The 22,249-nt window shown below is 37.1% G+C and overlaps 1 protein-coding gene across 1 annotated transcript in view; it reads left to right on the top strand.

Moving 5' to 3' along the window:
* Positions 1-20,108, top strand: part of FSIP2 (fibrous sheath interacting protein 2) — a 140,842-nt gene extending 120,734 nt beyond the window's left edge. The window contains exons 20-23 of the mRNA XM_025273720.3: positions 7,196-7,239; positions 11,677-11,720; positions 16,506-16,575; positions 19,902-20,108. Of these exons, the coding sequence (XP_025129505.3) occupies positions 7,196-7,239; positions 11,677-11,720; positions 16,506-16,575; positions 19,902-20,041 (298 nt within the window). The 3' untranslated portion in view covers positions 20,042-20,108. The remainder of the gene's footprint in view (positions 1-7,195; positions 7,240-11,676; positions 11,721-16,505; positions 16,576-19,901) is intronic.
* The last annotated feature ends 2,141 nt before the right edge of the window (positions 20,109-22,249 follow it).

Raw genomic sequence — 22,249 nt, 5'->3', positions numbered from 1 at the left:
GCCCCATTCCTAGTTACTTGACCTCTACATTCTTTCTAGTCTAACAGTGTCTTGAATTAAGAATTCGCTAATGTGTTATAGTTTTGTTTTTTAATCTGGAAGATAGTGATACGAATGCAACCCAGTGTCTTTCAGCTCAAAGGGTTCCTACTCAAATCTCTTTAAGTAATTCAATATTCCAGTATGTATGAAGAGAGGGAACAGTGTAAGTTGGAGCATTCAGAGATGAATTCTAGGAAACAATGTAGTTTGATGTGGGTCTGTATATATAGACAGCATTTACATGAGAAGGCAACCCAAGTTTGTATGATTATCAGAGCAAAGTCTGAACTGTTGAGCAGTGAGATCAGATTGCCAACATTTACTGAACCATAGAGAAAGCAAGGGAATTCCAGAAAAAACATCTACCTCTGTTTTGACTACACTAAAGCCTTTGACTGTGTGGATCATAACAAACTGTGGAAAACTCTTTAAGAGATTGGAATACCAGACTATTTTACCTATCTCCTGAGAAACCTGTATGTGAGTCAAGAAGCAACAGTGAGAGCCCTGTATGAAACAGCTGATTGGTTCAGGACTGAGAAAGGAGTACAACAGGGCTGTCTGTTGTCACCCTGCTTATTAACTTATACGCTGAGCACATAATGAGAAATGCCAGGCTGGATGAGTTACACAGTGGAATCAAGATAGGCGGGAGAAACATCAACAACCTCAGATACACAGATGATTCCACTCTAATGACAGAAAGCAAGGAGGAACTAAAGAACCTCTTGATGAGGACGAAGGAAGAAAGTGAAAGAGTCAGCTCAAAACTAAATATTAAAAAACTAAGATCATGGCATCAAGCCCCATTACTTTATGGCAAATAGAAGGGGAAAAAGTGGAAGCAGTGACAGATTTACTCTTCTTGAGCTCTAAAATCACTGTGGATGGTTACTACAGCCATGAAATCAGAAGATGATTGGTTCTCGGCAGGAAAGCTTTGACAAACATAGACAGTGTGTTGAAAAGCAGAGACATTACTCTGCCAACAGAGGTCTATATGTCAAGGCTATGGTCTTCCCAGTGGTCCCATACGGTTATAAGAACTGAACCATAAAGAAGGCAGAGCGCCAAAAGATTGATGCCTTCGAACTGTGGTGCTGGAGAAGACTCCTGAGAGTCCCTTGTACAGCAAGTTGATCAAACTAGTTGATCTTAAAGGAAATCAACCCTGAGTACTAACTGAAAGAACTGATGGATGAAGCTGAAGCTCCAGTATTTTGGTCACCTGATGTGAAGAGCCAATACTTTGGAAAAATCCCTGATGCTGGGAAATACCGAGGGCAGAAGAAGGGGGTGTCAGACAATGAGATGGCTGGATGGCGTCATCGATGCAATGGACATGAACTTGGGCAAACTCCAGGAGATGATGGGGAACAGGGAGGTCTGACGTGCTGCAGTCCATTGGGTTGCAAAGAATCAGAAACATCTGGGTGACTAAACAACAGCAACAGACTTGAAATCTAATTAGATTTCTAATCTAATTATATCTAGAACAGAAGTTGCCTAAAATTATTCTTAAGTTTATAAGAGTATTCATAACCTAGAAATGGAAGTATCTCTATTGTGGGAGAAGCAATAGGTATAAATAGAAAAATCTACCTGGTTATAATTTTTCCCCACACAGCATGATGCAATTCTTTTTGACATACTATTTTGGGACATTTGTTCCTGGCCAAATTATTGCCTCTTGTTCCTAAATAATGATTGATTGTATTAACAGACAAAATTAGTAATGCAGGTACCCCTCTATTATTTATATTAGTGAAGACAGAGGGCACAGATAATACCAAATAAAAGTCAATTTAGAGTGAGGTAGGAGAAGGCAATGGCACCCCACTCCAGTACTCTTATCTGGAAAATCCCATGGATGGAGGAGCCTGGTGGGCTGCAGTCCATGGGGTCGCTGAGGGTCGGAAACGACTGAGCGACTTCACTTTCACTTTTCATTTTCCTGCATTGGAGAAGGAAATGGCAACCCACTCCAGTGTTCTTGCCTGGAGAATCCCATGGACGGGGGAGCCTAGTGGGCTTCCATCTATGGGGTCGCACAGAGTCGGACACGACTGAAGCGACTTAGCAGCAGTAGCAGCAGCAGGCCAAGAAAATGCAAACCCTTATTTTCTTGTAGAAACAAAAATAACTACAGACTGATAAAACAACTTCACAAGAGCTCTATAAACCAATCAACTAACAGCATCAACCAAGGGAATGCCCAAAGAAAGGCCACATTCAAAGTGGCAGGAAATTCCACAGACTTTTCTTATCATTACCTAACCCCCTTCTGCAACATGATGTGGCATAGTTGGAAAGAAATGGCCCAATTCTCAGTTTTTTCTCTTGAAGTGGAAAGAGCAGATTGGAACTTATTTGCAGTGTCCGGATCTATCTGTGGACTACCTGAGAGACTATTTCTGTCTCACCTGAAGAAGCACAGATTGGGAATGATGGCATAGTTTGGATCTAAGCCTGGAAGCCACAGAAGTCAGTAGATGGATGCCATGGTGCATGGAAATCACAAGGGACTACAGACGCACAGATACCTGAAGGCAAGAGATTACAGATACAGGGAAACCACAGAATAGCCAAGGCCCTGAGAAGAAGCCTCGGATATGCAGATGATCACCCTTATGGCAGCAAATGAAGAGGAACTAAACAGCCTCTTGATGAAAGTGAAAGAGGAGAGTGAAAAAGCTGGCTTAAAACTCAACATTCAGAAAACTAAGATCATGGCATCTGGTCCCATTACTTCATGGCAGATAGATGGGGAAACAATGGAAACAGTGACAGACTTTATTTTCTTTGTCTCCAAAATCACTGCAGATGGTGACTGCAGCCATGAAATTAAAAGACGCTGCTCCTTGGAAGGAAAGTTACGACCAACCTAGACAGCATATTAAAAAGCAGAGACGTTGCTTTGCCAACAAAAGTCCGTCTAGTCAAAGCTATGGTTTTTCCAGTAGTCATGTATGGACATGAGAGTTGAACTATAAAGAAAGCTGAGCGCAGAATTGGCGCTTTTGAACTGTGATGTTGGAGACAACTCTCGAGAGCCCCTTGGACTGCAAGGAGATCAAGCCAGCCAATCATAAAGAAATCAGTCCTGAACATTCATTGGAAGGACTGATGCTGAAGGTGAAACTCCAATACTTTGGCCACCTGAAGCAAAGAACTGACTCACTGGAAAAGACCCTGATGCTGGGAAAGATTGAGGGCAGGAGGAGAAGGGGATGACAGAGGATGAGATAGTTGGATGGCATCACCGAGTTGATGGACATGAGCTTGAGTATGCTCCAGGAGTTAGTGATGGACAGGGAGGCCTGGCATGCTGCAGTCCATGGGGTCGCAAAGTGTCAGACATGACTGAGCAACTGAACTAAACTGAGAAGAAATATGATACTCTTAGGAAACAAAACATTTAACAGCAGGTCGGGAAAAGTGAAAAAGGAAAAGCAAAAGTACATACATAGGCCCAGAACAAAATGAACACCTGAAGGCTTTACCTCCGTCTGTTCCCAAGGTTCCCCATTCTGCTAGTTAGTGAAGGGTTTCTACACCAATCTCCAAAAGCTGGAAGAGATAACTGTTTCTTTAAATGCTCAAATTCCATCATAAGATCACAATGTATATTAAGAAACAAGAAAATTTGGCACGTTTTTAAGAAACCAAATAAATCCTCAGAAAATGTCCATGGAGAAGCACACCAAATGGACATATATGACAAAGAGTTTAAAATAACTGAAACACAAAGACCCAAAGGAAGTCAAAGTATACAAAAAAAAAAAATCATACAAATAAAAATTAAGAGATTAAAAGCTGTAAAAAAGGAACCGGTCAGAACTAACAAATTCTGTAACTGAAAAATATAGCAACTAAATTGTAAGCTTCACTAGATGGGCTCAAAAGCAGTCACAATCAAGTAGAAGAAATAATCAGTGAATTTGAACACAAGTCACTTGAAATTATTGAGTCTGACAAGCAAAAAGAAGAGGCTGAAAAAGTGAACAGATTCTATGGAACTTAAGGGATATCATCAAGCATACCAATACACACACACCCACACACACACTATGGTGAATTCCAGAGAAACAAGAGAAAAAGGGCAAGGGGATTATTTTAGGAAATATGGCTAAAACCTCCTCAAATTTGAAAAAGCATGAATATACAAATAATAAATTCAGTGAATTTTAAGTAACATAAGTGCACAGAGATTGCCTGAGACATAATCACAACCATCAAAAGACAAAGACAAAAGAGCTTCTTCAAGTGGCACCATAGAAATTGCTTGTACAAGAGATCTCCATAAAACTGTCAGTAAAACTTTTAGAGGAAACCTTGCAGGAGGGAAGGCAGTAGATTATATATTTAAAGGGCTAAAAGAGAAAACTGTCATGTGACAACTCTTATTACCAGTAGAAAATACCCTTCAAAATGAAAGAGAAATCAGAACATTCTAAATTAGAAAATGAAATGCAAGAAATGTTAACACAAGTTCTTCAAATTGAAACTAAAGGATGTTGGATGGTAACTCAAAGCCGTATGAAAATTTTAAATTCTCTAGTAAAGTTAAATATATGGAAAAATGTAAAAACCAGTATTATAATAATTTTATGTGGATTCTTTACTATCTGAGCCACCAGGGAAGCCCAAAGACTAAATGGGATTTATCTAAAGCCATAATTCGGGATAGCAGTAACAAAGGGATGGCAGTTGCCTATGGAGGAGCAGAGTTTTGTATGCAACTGAGGTTAAATTGGTATCAGCGTAATTATCATAACTTTAAGATGCTATATGTACTCTCTGTGTTAACAACAAAGAAAATAACTATAAAATATACATGAAAGGAAACAAAAAGGGAATCAAAATGTGTCTCTGAAAAACCTCAACTAATAGGAAGGAAGCAGCAGTGGAGCAAATGAGGGATTTCATTCTTCAACATAATAAAGGTAGTATCTGACAAACCTACAGCTAACATTATATATAACCATGAAAAGCTGAAAGCATTTCCTTTAATATCAGAAAGAAGACAAGGATGTCTACTCTGTCCAGTTTTATTCAACAATAGCTGACACTCTCATCACTTCTATTCAATATATTACCAGAAGCCCTAGCCAAAACAATTAGGCAAGAAATAAAAGGTATCTAAATTGGAAGAGAATTAAAATGAGCTCTGCTCATAGATGATACTATCTTATATGTAGAAAACCTATGATGCCATACAAAAAAAAAATACTTTTAAGAGAAATATATGAGGTAATCAAAGTTGCTAGATATAGAATTACCCAGAAGAAAACCATTGCATTTCTATACTCCAGTGAAAACTGAAAAACATACCTGGAAGAAATTTAAAAAGACACAAATTAACAGAAATATTCTGTTAAGATTTTAAAATAATACCCGAAGGATTGTGCACATTAAATGGAATCCTTATAAAAATTCTGACTTTTTGCAGTAAAAGAAAAAATACATTTGAATATTTATATGGTATCTCAAAGGACTTCCAGTAGCCAAAACAATCCTGAAAAGAAAGAACAAACTTGGACTCCTTGTTACAAAACTTATTACAGAATCATGGTAATCAGAGCAATGCGGTGCTGACATAAAGACAGATATGTAGACCAGTGGAATAAAATAAATAACCCAGAACAGATCTTTAATATATCAAATGCTTTGTGATAAGCATCCCAAGACCATTAAATGGAGAAAAGTGTCTTTTCAACAGATGGCGTTGGGAAAACTAGATAATCACACACAAAAATGAAGTTAGACCTTTACCTTATACTATGTAGAAAAACTAATTCAAAATGGGTCAAAGACACCTAAGTAAACTATAGAATTCTTGTAAGAAAACATAGAGGGAAAGCCCATGACATTGGATTTAGCAATAATTTCTTGGATATGATACTAAAAGTACAAGCAGTAAGAAAAAAATTGGATAAGTTTGACTGTATCAAAATTAGAAATTTTTGTGCTTCAAAGGAGAGTAAAAAGTCAGCACATAGAATGGGAGAATATAATTGCAAGTCATATATCTGATAACGAAGTACTATCCAGAATATATAAAGAACTCCTATAACTCAATAAAAACAAAAAACAACCTGATTAAAAAATTAGGCAAAGGGCAGCTTGAATAGATACTTCCTCAAAGAGGATATATAAATGGGCAATAAGCTTGTAAAAAGATCCCCAGCATCACTGATCATTAGGGAAATGGAAATCAAAACCACAATGAGATGCTATTTCACACCCATGAGGATAGCTATAATCAAAAAACAATTTTTTTTTTCTTAAAATAACATGTTGGCAAGAATATAAAGAAATCAGAACCCTCGCACAATGCACTGGGAATTTAAAATGGTACAGGCACTATTGAAAACAGTGTGAGAGTTTGTGATGAAAAAAAAAAAGAGTTACCATATGATCCAGCAATTCTACTTCTTGGTATATACTCCAAAGAATTGAAAACCTGGACTCAAACAAATATTTTTATATTTATATTCATAGCATCCTTATTCACAATAACCAAATCTTGGAAGCAACACAGGAGTCCACTGATGGATGAATGGATCAGCAAAATATGGTACCTAATTTCAACAGAATATTTCTCAGTGTTAGAAAGGAAGGGCATCCTGACAAGGACACGTCACCTTGAAGGCACTATGCTAAATGAATAAATCAGTCACAAAGTAGCAAATTTATGATTCCACTTATATGAGATACCTAACTAGTCAGATCACATAAGCATAAGGTAAAATATGGGTTCCAGGGGATGGAGAGAGAGGGATGTACAGTGTTAGTATTTATGAATAAGGATTTATGAGTACAAAGTTTCAGTTTCAGGGGGAAATGAAGAAGTTCCAGAGATGGATGGTGGTGATAGTTGCACAGTAATGTGAATGTGCTCAAGTATAAAACTGTACACTTAAAAATGGTTAAGATGATAAATTTTATGTGTATTTAACCAGAATTTTAAAAGTGGGAAGAAAGTCAATTTAAAAATAATCTGCATTTGATTTGGAAACTCAGTGATACATTATTCCAGGTTTACCTCTGTATGGAGAATGAGGACAGATTGTGATTTTACTTAACCAGTAATTTCTTGATTCATTAAATACATAAAAAAATGAAATGTTCTTTTTCTCTTCTTTTTTAGTGAAACTGAAGATTATACTGCAGAGAGAACTAAAATTTTGGAAGGTTGGATTTATTCTTTTTCTTAATTTAAAGTAGAAACTATTCAGAAGGATATTCTACTGCTCTGATCAGTTTTTTTAAGTTATCAAGCCTGAAGTTGATACAACTTTTTCCTATGAGCCAATCTACTTTTAGAAAGGATCCAGTACTATATCATGCAGGTGTTAAAATAAGTGAACTAGTTTATGTTATTATTAATGATTTTGGTCAAGAATATGATGTGATAAATGAATTTATGTTTACCATGCTCCTGTGAGAAATATCCACAAAATCAGGGTGTATATCATAGTTTCTAGCTGAACCAGAAACCATGATACTAGAATTTAACAATTTATTTGAGAACTTATCCTATCTTTGTGCTTAACCAAATCCAAATGTACCCCTAAAAAAGGCCTTTAGAGCTAAATTCATATGTTTATATTTAAATGTGGCTAGTATGGACCTCACTTTGTTTTTTTTTTAACCTATAATTATATTGAGTGCTTAGAACATTTGTGTGAGGACTATCCAGCACTCTATTTGTTGAAACCTCAGGTAATAAATATGGTTCTAACAGTGGTAGCATGTCCAAGAATTTGAGTTTGTGCCTACTATATGAAGTGGCCTTTAAATCTGAACCTCAAGTTTACCCTGGGTATTTTGAACATACAGCTCACTCAGGTATTACTTAAGAAACATTCTCTCACCTTGAAAGAGGAAATCATTTTTATTAAGATGGTTCATAAAATAACAGTAAGTACACCAGAATTCTATAAACATACTATCAGATCAGATCAGATCAGTCGCTCAGTCGTGTCCGACTCTTCGCGACCCCATGAATCACAGCACGCCAGGCCTCCCTGTCCATCACCAACTCCCGGAGTTCCCTCAGACTCACGTCCATCGAGTCGGTGATGCCATCCAGCCATCTCATCCTCTGTCATCCCCTTCTCCTCCTGCCCCCAATCCCTCCCAGCATCAGAGTCTTTTCCAATGAGTCAACTCATCGCATGAGGTGGCCAGAGTACTGGAGTTTCAGTTTTAGCATCATTCTTTCCAAAGTACAACCAGGGCTGATCTCTTTCAGAATGGACTGGTTGGATCTCCTTGCAGTCCAAGGGACTCTCAAGAGTCTTCTCCAACACCACAGTTCAAAAGCATCAGTTCTTCGGCACTCAGCTTTCTTCACAATCCAACTCTCACATCCATACATGACCACTGGAAAAACCATAGCCTTGACTAGATGGACCTTTGTAGGCAAAGTAATGTCTCTGCTTTTCAATATGCTATCTAGGTTGGTCATAACTTTCCTTCCAAGGAGTAAGTGTCTTTTAATTTCATGGCTGCAGTAACCATCTGCAGTGCTTTTGGAGCCCAAGAAAATAAAGTCTGATACAGTTTCCCCATCTATTTCCCATGAAGTGATGGGACCAGATGCCATGATCTTTGTTTTCTGAATGTTGAGCTTTAAGCCAACTTTTTCACTCTCCTCTTTCACTTTCCTCAAGAGGCTTTTGAGTTCCTCTTCACTTTCTGCCATAAGGGTGGTGTCATCTGCATATCTGAGGTTATTGATATTTCTCCTGGCAATCTTGATTCCAGCTTGTGCTTCTTCCAGCCCAGCGTTTCTCATGATGTACTCTGCATGTAAGTTAAATAAGCAGGGTGACAGTACAGAGCCGTGACGTACTCCTTTTCCTATTTGGAACCAGTCTGTTGTTCCATGTCCAGTTCTAACTGTTGCCTCCTGACCTGCATATAGGTTTCTTAAGAGGCAGGTCAGGTGGTCTGGTATTCCCATCTCTTTCAGAATTTTCCACAGTTGATTGTGATCCACACAGTCAAAGGCTTTGACATAGTCAATAAAGCAGAAATAGATGTTTTTCTGGAACTCTCTTGCTTTTTGGATGATCCAGCAGATGTTGGCAATTTGATCTCTGGTTCCTCTGCCTTTTCTAAAACCAGCTTGAACATCTGGAAGTTCACAGTTCACGTATTGCTGAAGCTTGGCTTGGAGAATTTTGAGCATTACTTTACTAGCATGTGAGATGAGTGCAATTGTGCAGTAGTTTGAGCATTCTTTGACATTGCCTTTCTTTGGGATTTGAATGGAAACTGACCTTTTCCAGTCCTGTGGCCACGGCTGAGTTTTCCAAATTTGCTGGCATATCGAGTGCAGCACTTTCACAGTGTCATCTTTCACGATTTGAAATAGCTCTACTGGAATTCCATCACCTCCACTAGCTTTGTTTATAGTGATGCTTTCTAAGGCCCACTTGACTTCACATTCCAGGATGTCTGGCTCTAGGTGAGTGATAACACCATCGTGATTATCTTGGTCATGAAGATCTTTTTTGTACAGTTCTTCTGTGTATTCTCTCCACCTCTTCTTAATATCTTCTGCTTCTGTTAGGTCCATACCATTTCTGTCTTTTATTGAGCCCATCTTTGTATGAAATGTTCCCTTGGTATCTCTAATTTTCTTGAAGAGATCTCTAGTCTTTCCCATTCTGTTGTTTTCCTCTATTTCTTTGCATTGATCGCTGAGGAAGGCTTTCTTATCTCTTCTTGCTATTCTTTGGAACTCTGCATTCAGATGTTTATATCTTTCCTTTTCTCCTTTGCTTTTCAGTTCTCTTCTTTTCACAGCTATTTGTAAGGCCTCCCCAGACAGCTATTTTTCTTTTTTGCATTTCTTTTCCATGGGGATGGTCTTGATCCCTGTCTCCTGTACAATGCCACGAACCTCATAGTCCATAGTTCATCAGGCACTCTATCTATCAGATCTAGGCCCTTAAATCTATTTCTCACTTCCACTGTATAATCATAAGGGATTTGATTCATTGTCAAGATGGCAATGCGTATTCCACTTCTTTGCTTTTTTTCCTCCCTAGCTCTTATTACTGTATGACAGACTTTGTATTTGTTTTTTTCACTATCTCCTTCTAGAATATAAGCTCCAGGAAGATCACAGCTATATCCCCAAGGGTCTAAAACAAGCTTATAGTAGGAGAAAGAAGTAAATAAGGGAGACTATGGGAATAACTAAAGAGAGTGCACAAGAATTCTGTTTTGAATATGTTAAGATAGTAGATATTTAAGTTGAGATGTCACATAAGCCATAGGATATTTAAATCTTGAGTTGAATGACAAGATTAAGGCTGAACATTTTAGTTTATAGTTTTATATACACTATAAAATATTCCTAATTTTAGTTTATAGTTTTATATAGAATATAGAAGAAAATCTCAAATAACTTGAATCTGAATATCCTAGGATCCTAAACTAGCAGGAATTTTTCTGTGACTTTTCATCAAAACAAATTCCTAGTACATCCTGGAAAGTTGATAGTCACCTAACCTAGAAACATAAAAACTAGTGTTTGGAATGACAGCCATGGTAGTAAATCCAAATGTCCTGAGTCATTTAAAAGTCAGTTCAATTATGTGCAATATAGAGTTAGATACTTTAGAAATATTATTAACCAACAATGAAATTTTGCCAACCTTGTCAGATAAGTCAGATAATTAGCTCTTCTCTTGAGTTAACTGAGGTCTTGCTACTGTTTTGTTTTGTTTTTTTCCAAAACCTAAATTGATCCTAACAAACATGTGTTGACTCTTGATGAGTACATGTCTATAAAATGCATAGTTTTTTATACATGAGATATCTCATTAAGTCTTCTTCAGACAGAGACAGGAAAATAGTCTCATTCACAGTCTACAAAGGGGAGGAAACTGGGAGAGGAGTCAGATTAAATTCAACAGTATCCTCACAGCTCTAAGTAGTGAAGCTAAGACTTAAACTCAGGTTTTCTGATGCCCCAGCAGGTGAACTGCCTTCTTAGTGATGGGTCTTTGTGAAACGTATCTCCTAGTATCATTTCTACCTCCTTGGGTTGATTTTTTTTACTGGTGTCAACTTCCCCTGAAATTTAGGCAACTTTTAGTTGTGCAGCAACTCCACCAGGTTTCCTCTTGGTATTGTCTCAAAATTCTCCTGATTCTCACTCAGAATATTTCATAAGACTAGCTCTTTGTTCCAATTGTCTGCTTTTAATTAGCTATGTAGAATCAAAGAGTGCTAAATTTGGAAAGGCCCTTAGGAATCACATATAGGGTAATTTCTTATTTTACATGCAAAATAAATAATAAAGAGGCACATAGGGATTGAGTGGTCGTTCTTAGATTTATAGTTATTAAGTTACAGAACCTGTCTTTCCTATGACATCACACTTCATCTTTCATAATTCCTAAAAGAAGGACTAAAATATGCTACATACATCTAGGGATCTCACCTATTTCAGTTTTATTCACATTGTCTGTGCACTGAAACAAGTGCTTCTATTAGCCTAATTCTATGACTTTTCAGTGAAAAACAATAAGATCAGGTTTGTGTCAATGTTATTTGTGCCTCAGAAAGAATACTATTTTTTTCCTGTTTTTTTCTTCTTCTCCACAGCAAGTTCTCAGGAACAAAAGCCAGAAAATTCAAACAGTGTTAAGGTAAGTATTTTTTCTATACCTTATAATTAGAATATATGAGGCCATTTGAGTATATTCTGTTTTAATCAATGACCATGTGGTGCTGTTTGAGGGGCATCAGGAAGTATTCCCCTATTTGCAATTTCTTCATGCTCAAATCTCTCCTCCAGGCTAAGACTTGTCCATGGTACCCAAGAAATCTGTCAATTCTCACCTTAGGGTTAAGCTATCATTCCTTGCTTAAGTGCACAGGATAAGCCACTGTTCCTCCTTAGCACCTGAAAACAATTCCATTCCTTAACTCTGTTACTGCAGTCACTGGAGGAAATCTGAGAAGGAATGGGTCGTTTGGCCCTTCACTGCAGATGGTGACTGCAGCCATGAAATTAAAAGACGCTTACTCCTTGGAAGGAAAGTTGTGATCAACCTAGATAGCATATTCAAAAGCAGAGACATTACTTTGCCAACAAAGGTCCGTCTAGTCAAGGCTATGGTTTTTCCAGTAGTCATGTATGTATGAGAGAGTTGGACTGTGAAGAAGGCTGAGTGCCGAAGAACTGATGCTTTTGAACTGTGGTGTTGGAGAAGACTCTTGAGAGTCCCTTGGACTGCAAGGAGATCCAACCAGTCCATTCTGAAGGAGATCAGCCCTGGGATTTCTCTGGAAGGAATGATGCTAAAGCTGAAACTCCAGTACTTTGGCCACCTCATGCAAAGAGCTGACTCATTGGAAAAGAGTCTGATGCTGGGAGGGATTGGGGGCAGGAGGAGAAGGGAACGACAGAGGATGAGATGGCTGGATGGCATCACTGACTCGATGGACGTGAGTCTGAGTGAACTCCAGGAGTTGGTGATGGACAGGGAGGCCTGGCGTGCTGTGATTCATGGGGTCACAAAGAGTCAGACACGACTGAGCGACTGAACTGAACTGAAGGCAAGTAGACCCAAGTGAGGGATTTGGTGGAAGCAGGGAAGAAACAGAAGCTTCAAAAATGGAAGAGAGCAGGTTATAAGAAATAAATGCTGATTCCATTTATTTCTCTGCATTCCTAAGGACTGACTGCCTGAAGACAGTTTTCCAGAAGACCCAGCCAGCTAGGCTCCACTGTAAACTCAGAAAGTGTCCTCCTTCCTAATCCTCTTTAGAAAGTTTCCAATGAGTCTCCAAGCTACAAATCTTCTAATGCTGTGGTTGTTTCTTGGCTCAATTTAATCCTATTTTTAAGCAAATCTCCCTAACTCTATGACACCCAATCCATTGATTATCCAGTCACTTCTTATTACCAGAGTAATTTTCAGAGTCAAATCTCACAACTCATACTTAAGATAACTTTTACCACATCTCTAAAGATGTTGGGTTAGTTCCTCACTCAACCTAATCTTCATTTTTAAACTAAAACATCTGTTTGACAACCTCAGGCTTCACTTAGGCCATGTTTTCCAAGTAATATCAAATGTCACTAAAATGGAGACAATCTTTAGTCTAAGGACCTGATTAACAGGCTATTCCTTGTGCCAATCTGAACTGCTGGCTAATCTGCACCCTTTTGGCTCCTGTCCTTTTTCTTCACTAACTGTTTTTCCATGGTAAAATTGTGCTTACAGTTTTTATTCAGCCCAGTTCTGAGAAAGGTAAAGTAAAGCACATTCCAGTTGTGCCTCTCACTGATTAAACTCTCTAGACAACTACTGAGGGCTCTGAAAAGCAACTGATTCAGTAGTTTGGGGCAGGAAATCAGAACTCCAAAACCATTATGAGTTTCATGTGTTTTTTCCTCTCACATCTCCTAGCATAGACCCAGGGCAGTTCAAATCCTGTAATTACATAGAGGGAATGGATAAAATAAGAAAGCTCCAAGAGAAACCATGGCTGTCTTACCATAATTAGGAAGAAGTACCTATGAAATGGAAAGTAGGGAAGCTCACTTTTCACCACCATTTCCCCTTCTTCTGCCCTCTCTCAAGGCAAGTTTGAGCCATGAACCTGTACAACAGTGGCAACAAAGCTGTGAGGCACTTAAGACCGAGAGAAAATCTTTCTCTCTGACCAGAGGAATTAGTCTCCAGTAACATGAAGAACACTAGGGGGAAGCCTGCCAAGTTTTTCTCTGCCTTCTTTTGTTACTTTACCCTGGACATCAATACCTTCATGGGATGTGTGAGACGGCACACAGGAAGGCTACAGCCATAGCATTCTAAACATAGAATCAGAATAGGGGACTGTTGAGAATCAGAGACACTGAAATCAAAGAGAAGAGGGACATGAAAAAGGAACCCCTCCAAATCTGTTTTTATAAAGTGTCTCCTGAGATGTGCATGCAAGGAACTGACTTGATGTTCTATAGACAAAAGGCTGTGAGAAATTGAACTACAGTCTTAATAGAGATACACACTAAAAAATACGGCCAAGACCCTGAAAACTAAATTTACATTGGAGCACTGTCACAGAAGGCGGGGTAGGATGTGTGTTCTGAACTTTAATGGGTTATTAACTACTTCAAAAAAAAATCAACCCTCTACAGAGGATTTTAACAGTTCTTAGAATCATATAAATTGTTCAAAAAGGTCAGGATACAATACAATATTACTCAACATACAAAGAACTAAGACAGTGTCTATAACTTTAAGGCAAAGGAAAAAGATGCCAACTCCAACATAGGCAATATTTTTAAATTTTCAAATAAAAACTTTAAGTGATATTAAATTTAATCAGCCTTCATTGGTTTATTTTTGTTTTCATTTTCTTTATTCTAGGAGGTGAGTCAAAAAGATCAAATAGGACCTAACTAAATTTAAAAGCTTTGGGACAGCAAAGGAAACCATAAGTAAGACAAAAAACAACCCTCAGAATGGAAGAAAATATTTGCAAAGCAATTGACAAAGGATTAACCTCCTAAATATACAAACAGTTCATGAAGCTCAATATCAAAGAAATAATGCAACCAAAAAATTGACAGAAGACCTAAATAGACATTTCTCCAAAGAAGACATACAGATGTCCAACAAACACATGAAAAGATGCTCAACATCACTAATTATTAGAGAAATGCAAATCAAATCCATGAGATATCACCTCACACCAGTCAGAATGGCCATGATCAGAAGACACATGCATCCCAATGGTTCCTTGCAGCACTGTTTAAAATAGATGTGACATGGAATTAACCTAAATGTCCATCAACAGAGATCTCTGTTGATGTTCCACAGAGACAATGTGGAACATACATACAATGGAATATTACTCAGCCATCTAAAGGAATGGAACTGGGTCATTTGTAGAGACATGGATAGACCTAGAGATTGTCATACAGAGTGAAGTAAATCTGAGAGAAAAACAAATATTGTATAATGTCACTTACATGTGGAATCTAGAAGAATGGTACAGATGAACTTATCTGCAGAGCAGAAATAGAGACACAGATGTAGAGAACAGATTTATGGTTACCAAGGGTGGTGGGGAAGTGAGGGTTGAGATGAGTTGGGAGATTTGGACTGCCATACATACACTGCCATGTACAAAACAGATAACTAATGAGCGCCTGCTGTATAGCACAGGGAACTCAGTGTTCTCTGGTGACCTAAATGGGGAAAAATCCAAAGAAGAGGGGATCCAGGCATAGCTGATTATCTTAGCTACATAGCAAAATCTAACACAACATTGTAAAACAACCACAAGAAATTTTTTTTAAAAAGAACCTATAATTTTTTATTAAAAAGGTTATTTTAATAATGTTCCATGAAGTAGCAGCAAATACTCTTGAATCTAATGTAATGCTGAAAGTTCTTAGCAGAACTTAAGTATATTTATTCATCTGAGACACATGGTACCATCAGCTTCCTTCTTATAGAATAGGTATTATCAACTCTGATTCTCACACAATAGAGTCATGTGTTTTTCTTTAGTATCAATATCTGCCCCACCTTCAGGGACTTCAATTCCATGGTGTTATGGGACCCAGGGATTCATATTAAAAAAAAAAAAAAAGATTTCATAGATAATTCTACTGTGCAGCCAATGCTGAAAATATGTTCTTTACACAGTCTCTGCTCCATTTCATTCTTCAAGTATCCTGTTCAAAATATCTCAAACTCTGCCTCAAATCCTCTTGGAGGAGCCTGTGGTAGAACTCACTAATATCTGGTGGTCTTTTCATAATCTATACACAAGGCATTTTGTGGTACATATATTTAGCCTTACTTCATTGACTTATTTCCTTTTTAAATTACTAGCATTCTAGAATAGCTATAGTGAAATCTTGCTACCTGTCCCAGGCTATTTCATGCCTTTCTGGGGAAATTGCTTCTTTTGCATTCAAAGACATGATAAAGTCCTATGGAATAAAGCTAGTATCTGAGCCATGTTCCCTGCTCTAGATCCACACAGCCACTTGACTTCTCTTCAGAAATAGCTAAGATTTCCATAAATGGAAGAGTTATGTAGTAAACATCTATTTCCTTCTCTTATCTTTATTATCAGAAAATAATCTATAACTTACTGCTCATTGCAGTTTATCCCAAAGAGGAGGAAGGAGAGACACAGCTGACATTTTTTTTTTTTTTTGTCTGTTACGATACCTGAGCCTTCAATTATTTGGTAGTCAAGCTTGGTTCATATCTATGATAAGGGTCAATCCTAGCCATATAATTGGCAAAATGTATGAGTCTCAGAGAATAATTGTTACTGCAGAACACAGAAGTCATATAAAATGCTATAATGATTATGCTACATCTCTTGAGGATTTCTAGGTATCTCTAGTATGTAGTATCTAACAAAAGGTTGAATCAGTACTTTGCTTTGTCTTGCAGTTTATCACCATTTTTGAAGGAAACAAGAATATTCTTCACAGTGTGAATCCCTCAAAAGAAGTCATTTCAGGTATAAAATACGTTATGCTTTTAACATTACTTCTAGAATGAGTACATTACTTCTCCTTTGCAGTTTTGATGCATGTTATCAATATGAGATTGCTATATATAAAAATACAAATATTATATAAAAATATTAAGGTATTATTTCCACTTGCAGTTTACTATGCAATTCTTAAACCAAAGAGGTAATAGGTAATGGAACTAACATTGATTAGGTATCAGCTATCTTCATTTTACTAAAGAAAAAGTGAGAATAACTTATTCAAGGTCACCCCAAGCTAGTAAGCTACAGCGCTGGGGTTCAAATACAGATCTGCCAGACTTCAAAGCCTGAGCTCATTCAGCATGACCATAGCTGACATACTCAAATGATCACAGGAGCTAAGTAGGTGACAAACGAGCAGTGTTTGAGCAGGGGTCCATGGCATGCCCCATCTAAAGAAGGGAGCTGTTACTCATGTCCAGTCATTGGCATGCTGGCTTGTTGCCAGGCCTTCTAATTCAGGTCTTAGCATTTTTCAGAAGAAAGTAGAGACAGTTTTGTGTGAAAAATCCTGACTTTCAGATTTTATGATGTTATTTCAAAACACCTGATGAATGAAACAAAACTTGTTTATATCTCCTACACCATATAATATTCCCTTTGCAAGTCTTAGAACCCTAATTTACAAATGAGAAATGGAGTAAATAACTATCGGAGGTTATACAGCCAACAAATGGAGAGCTTTTAGGGTTCAAAAACATATCTTCCTTTTTTATCTTACATTCTTTCTTCCCTCTACACTGTGGATCCATATAGTTGCCATTGCATCCCAGAACTAGGTCCTTAGTGGGTAATGACCAAAGATACCTTATAGTTTTGTTGTGAAAAGAACTATTAATTGATAAACACAAGAGTTCACTGTTCACTCTGGGAATGATGCTATTAACCTAGTACACCAGCCACCCCCCAGTCTTCTAATAGTGAATATGGATTTGGGCAGGCTTTGGTGTGTTTCTAGAAACTGCTTTACAACACTGGAACCACCCAGAATACCTTTTTGACCATGAAGATTCCCAGACCCTCTATATCCTGGCTAAGTTAGTATCTTGGAGTAATGATGCCCAGAAATCTGCATTTTAACAAGACCACCAAGTTTTCAGAACATTAACCCTTACCTCTCCAATGAGAATTTCAGAAGCCTTGTCATAATGCCTCAGTCATGTTAGAAAAATTTTTATCTTTCCTTTTCAGAATGTACATTTTTCTCTTTCATCCATACTTCTGTCTTTTTGCTACAGATTTTGGCTTTTTCCTTTTTAATTTTTAGATAATTTAAAAAACAATAGCACAGGAAAAATCTAAACAGAGGCTTCCCAGGTGGCTCAGTGGTAAAGAATCTGCCTGCCAATGCAGGAGACTCAGGAGACTTAGGTTCAATCCCTGGGTTGGTAAGATCCACTGGAGAAAGAAATGGTAACACACTCCACTATTCTTGCCTGAACAAAAAATCCCACAGACAGAAGAGCCTGGTGGGCCATAGTCCATAGGGTTGTAAAGAGTTGGACACGACTGACCAACCAGGCATGCACAAAAAACCTAAACATAGTTTTTTTTTATTCTTTATTGTGTTGGCTTTCTTGGACTTCCCCGATGATTCAGATGATAAAGAATCTGCCTGAAATTCAGGAGACCCAGGTTTGAACCCTGGGTCAGGAAGAGCCCCTGGAGAAGGGAATGGCAACCCACTCCAGTATTTTTGCCTGGAGAATTACATGAATAGAGGAGCCTGCTAGGCTACAGTCCATGGATCACAAAGAGTTGGACACAGCTGAGCAACTAACACTTTCACTTTTCACGTCTGACAGCTTTAAATTTCCTGTTTAAGGGGCTTCCCAGGTGGATCAGCTGTAAAGAACCTGTCTGCCAGTGCAGGAGACACAGGAGACCTGGGTTCGATCCCTGAGCCAGAAAGATAACCCTGGAGAAGGAAATGCCAATCCATTCCAGTATTCTTGCCTGGAGAATCCCATGGACAGATGAGCCTGGCAGGTTACAGTCCATGGGATCACAGAAGAGTCAGATGTGACTTAGTGACTAAACAACATTTTTGCTTAACCATAGAAGATCACCTTGCTAGAAAAAACAAATCTAGTAACTATAAGAGGTATAGTCATGAATTCTGGTGTGAAGTGGAAATAAGAAAAGATAGGCTTTTACTATCATGTGTGCTTTCATGTCCTGTCACATCCTGTCATAAGTTTTCATAAAAGTACATAAATATTCACCTCTGTCTTTACATGTAAAATACTCATTTTGTTAAATTTTAATATGATATTCTCTAAGAGTCCATGCCCTGAAGAAGTGATAAGTGAAAGTGAAGTTGCTCAGTCGTGTCGGACTCTTAGCGACCCCATGGACTGCAGCCCACCAGGCTCATCCGTCTATGGGATTTTCTAGGCAAGAGTACTGGAGTGGGTTGCCATTTCCTTCTCCAAATCCCATGTGATACAGAACAATAATTCCAAATGGAAACTTTTATTATCCATACAGTCTTCTTTCACATGACAAAAGAAATCACTTGAAGTCAGTCAACTAAAAATTTACCCAAAGTCATGAGAAATAATAGCAGTTTTAATGCACTTCTGTTTTCAACTGAGCACTCTGAAATAGACAGTCTCGCTGTGTAGAGTTGAAAGTTATCCAGGTTCGATGCACGATACTGGATGCTTGGGGCTGGTGCACTGGGACGACCCAGAAGGATGGAATGGGGAGGGAGGAGGGAGGAGGGAGTAGGGTTCAGGATGGGGAACACATGTATACCTGTGGCGGATTCATTTTGATATTTGGCAAAACTAATACAATTATGTAAAGTTTAAAAAATAAAATTAAATTAAAAAAATAAATAAAATATACTGTTTATATAAAAAAAAAAAGAAAGTTATCAGTACTCTCTATGTGAGTTTAACTCATTACCTTTTCAGAGGTTCTTCTGCTAGAAAAAGAAAGGTATTCTTTGAACACCTGATTAGAGAAGTATCAAAGTAGAGCAGGTATAATGATGCCATGAGAGGCAGAAAGCTAGACCCTATGGACATGGGATGACTTTCTACTAATGTGACCTTAGGTAGGGTTTCTGACTTCATCAAGATTCATATCCAAAAATGGGGATATCATTCTGTTTCCTTCACAGGGGTGTTAGAAGGATTAAATCAACAGAATCTTTGTGAATATTTTTTAAATCCCATATTTTATAAATGTCAATTTCTGAATTCAAAATCATTAATCCTATGGTATTACTGCCTCAACTAGAATGTCTAATAAATATCTATACTGCTTTGCTTTGTCCACAGAAACTTCCAGGTCTGATGTTCCCAAACAAGGATCTAAAATGCTGGCAAAGGTATCTTCAGCTCTGTCAAAGGTGTTTTCTCGAAATATTAATACCAATATTTCCAAATCTTCCTCACCACCTCACCAGAGTGAGCATTGAAGTTTTTATACCTGATATTACTATGCTTACTTCCCTTATAAAATAAAATGTTTTTTTAAAACATTAACATAGTGTCCAATAAGATGATTCCTATAACTCTGAGCAAAAAATTAAGAGCAAGAGAAATAGAGACCTGAGTAACAAAATTTTGACAATGCTTCTGATTAGAATTTTGGTATAAGGAGATGCTGAGTTCTGGTATTACATACATGCCATGAAGATAAAGAGACAAAAAGTATATCAAGTAAATCAGTCAGCCCTCATTACCCAGCAGAAAATGAACTTGAATTTTTTCCTATTAAATTTCCAGAGGGTATGTTCACCAAAATAGTCAGCAAGCTGAGATAAAACTCAAGCTGAATTCTCTGACACAGATATGAAACTGATTGGTTCACTAGAAAAGATGTATTTGTATGTTCAAATAAGAAGTATCTCTAACCAACTACAGGTAAAATTTCATCAGTTTATAAAACACCTGCCAAATAGAAATATGTAGCTATTGATAAAGAACCATGATGGGGAACACATGTATACCTGTGGCAGGTTCATTCTGATATTTGGCAAAACTAATACAATTATGTAAAGTTTAAAAATAAAATAAAATTTAAAAAAAAAAAAAAAGAAGAATCCCTGTGGAAAAAATATTATATATACATAAGATAACCCCTCTCCTGAAAAACCCTTTTCAGACAAGGTACCTTTTTGGATAAAATACCATCAATAAACAAATTGTTGGTCAGTAAGGTTATTAAATTCTTTATATAGATACCTTATATGAGCATAGATCTCAAGATTCTATTTGTAAAAACATAAAAAGTACTGAGGAAAACTTAACAAGATCGATCATTAGTACAGCGATAAAGGAAATTTTTTAATATCAGTTAACTTGCTACTTTGTGATATGGATCCAAATTTATTCAGAATATTTGCTCCTGGGTTTTAAAAGTCTTTTGAAAAGATCCAAAAGGTGGACCAAACAGTAAAGAATGTCAGTCATCACCATTATGTATCCCAGTGCCGACTCATACATTTTCAGAGAATGTGATATCTTCTCTTTTCTCTATATAATAGTCTTGACAGTAGCCAGCATTAAAGCAGAAACATCTGAGAAAATTTTGTTTTACACGATTGGATTTCCTTTAATAAATTTAGTCAGTGAGGTTATGACAGATAGTTCCAGAAGAAAAAATGTATTTATAAAGAATTTTTATATTCCAGTGATGATGAAGATACTCAATTAGTCATTTACTCTATTTATAATAATTTCTTATAAATTATTTGATCTCAAAGGTCATACAAAATCATGTACACTATAGATGTAGATCTTTTAAAAAATGATAGTTGATAAGAAATGATTGGAAGTCCAGATCAAAACTATTTTCAGGAGAACTAATTCTACCAGTGTGCATAAATATCCAACCAAGCCACTGATTGTCCCCAGCTTTAGAAATCCCATGCTTTCAGGTTGTCTTTTAACACAAAAAAGTTTTACCATAAATTATTTTTAATCAAAGCTCTCATTCATGTTTTCAAAAGTTGATAAGGAAATAAGCAAACCTTTAGCAAATCTGATTCTAAGGCACTCTGATTTACATACTTCTCTAATTAAAGATTTAACATGTAAGAGTAATGTACTCTCTGATAGGTTTTTAATGGTGAAAGAAATTTCCAGTTTTCTCCAACTGAGGTAGAAAAAGAAGCATAAAGTTCAGAATTCTTGAAGCTGTCAAAATTATGGAAAAAGTGATTTAAATTATTCATAAATTTAAGTTCTAGGAAAAACCGTAATCCAGAGAAGTTTCTATAACATGTCATGTGTTGAATAAACTTTGTAGCTGTTTAGATAATATTAGAAAAGATACTAAAAGTATCAAAGACTGAGATGAAAGAAATGCATATTACCTGATAAAATCTGTAGTAGCCTTAAATTTCTATAAGTAATGAACTTTTGATACTGAAAAATATTTTTTTTAAATCCATAAAGCATGGGAATAATTTCTCAGGTTTTTTATTCCATTTCTGCTGTACTAATACAGAGGTTGGCAAATCTTTTCCATAAAGGGCTAGATAGTGAACATCATACTTTTGGAGAGTATAATGGTCTCTGTCAGAACTATTACATTATGGCTTTCTAGCACAGAAGCAACCATAGTTAATGTATGAACAAGTGAATATGGCCGGAAATTCAGTTTATGAAAAGTAAAATTT

This window comes from Bubalus bubalis, chromosome 2 (assembly GCF_019923935.1).
Source record: "Bubalus bubalis isolate 160015118507 breed Murrah chromosome 2, NDDB_SH_1, whole genome shotgun sequence".
In the NCBI taxonomy this organism is placed as follows: Eukaryota; Metazoa; Chordata; class Mammalia; order Artiodactyla; family Bovidae; genus Bubalus; species Bubalus bubalis.
Note: the sequence above shows the minus strand (reverse complement) of the source record. Positions and strands in the feature narration are given on the sequence as shown.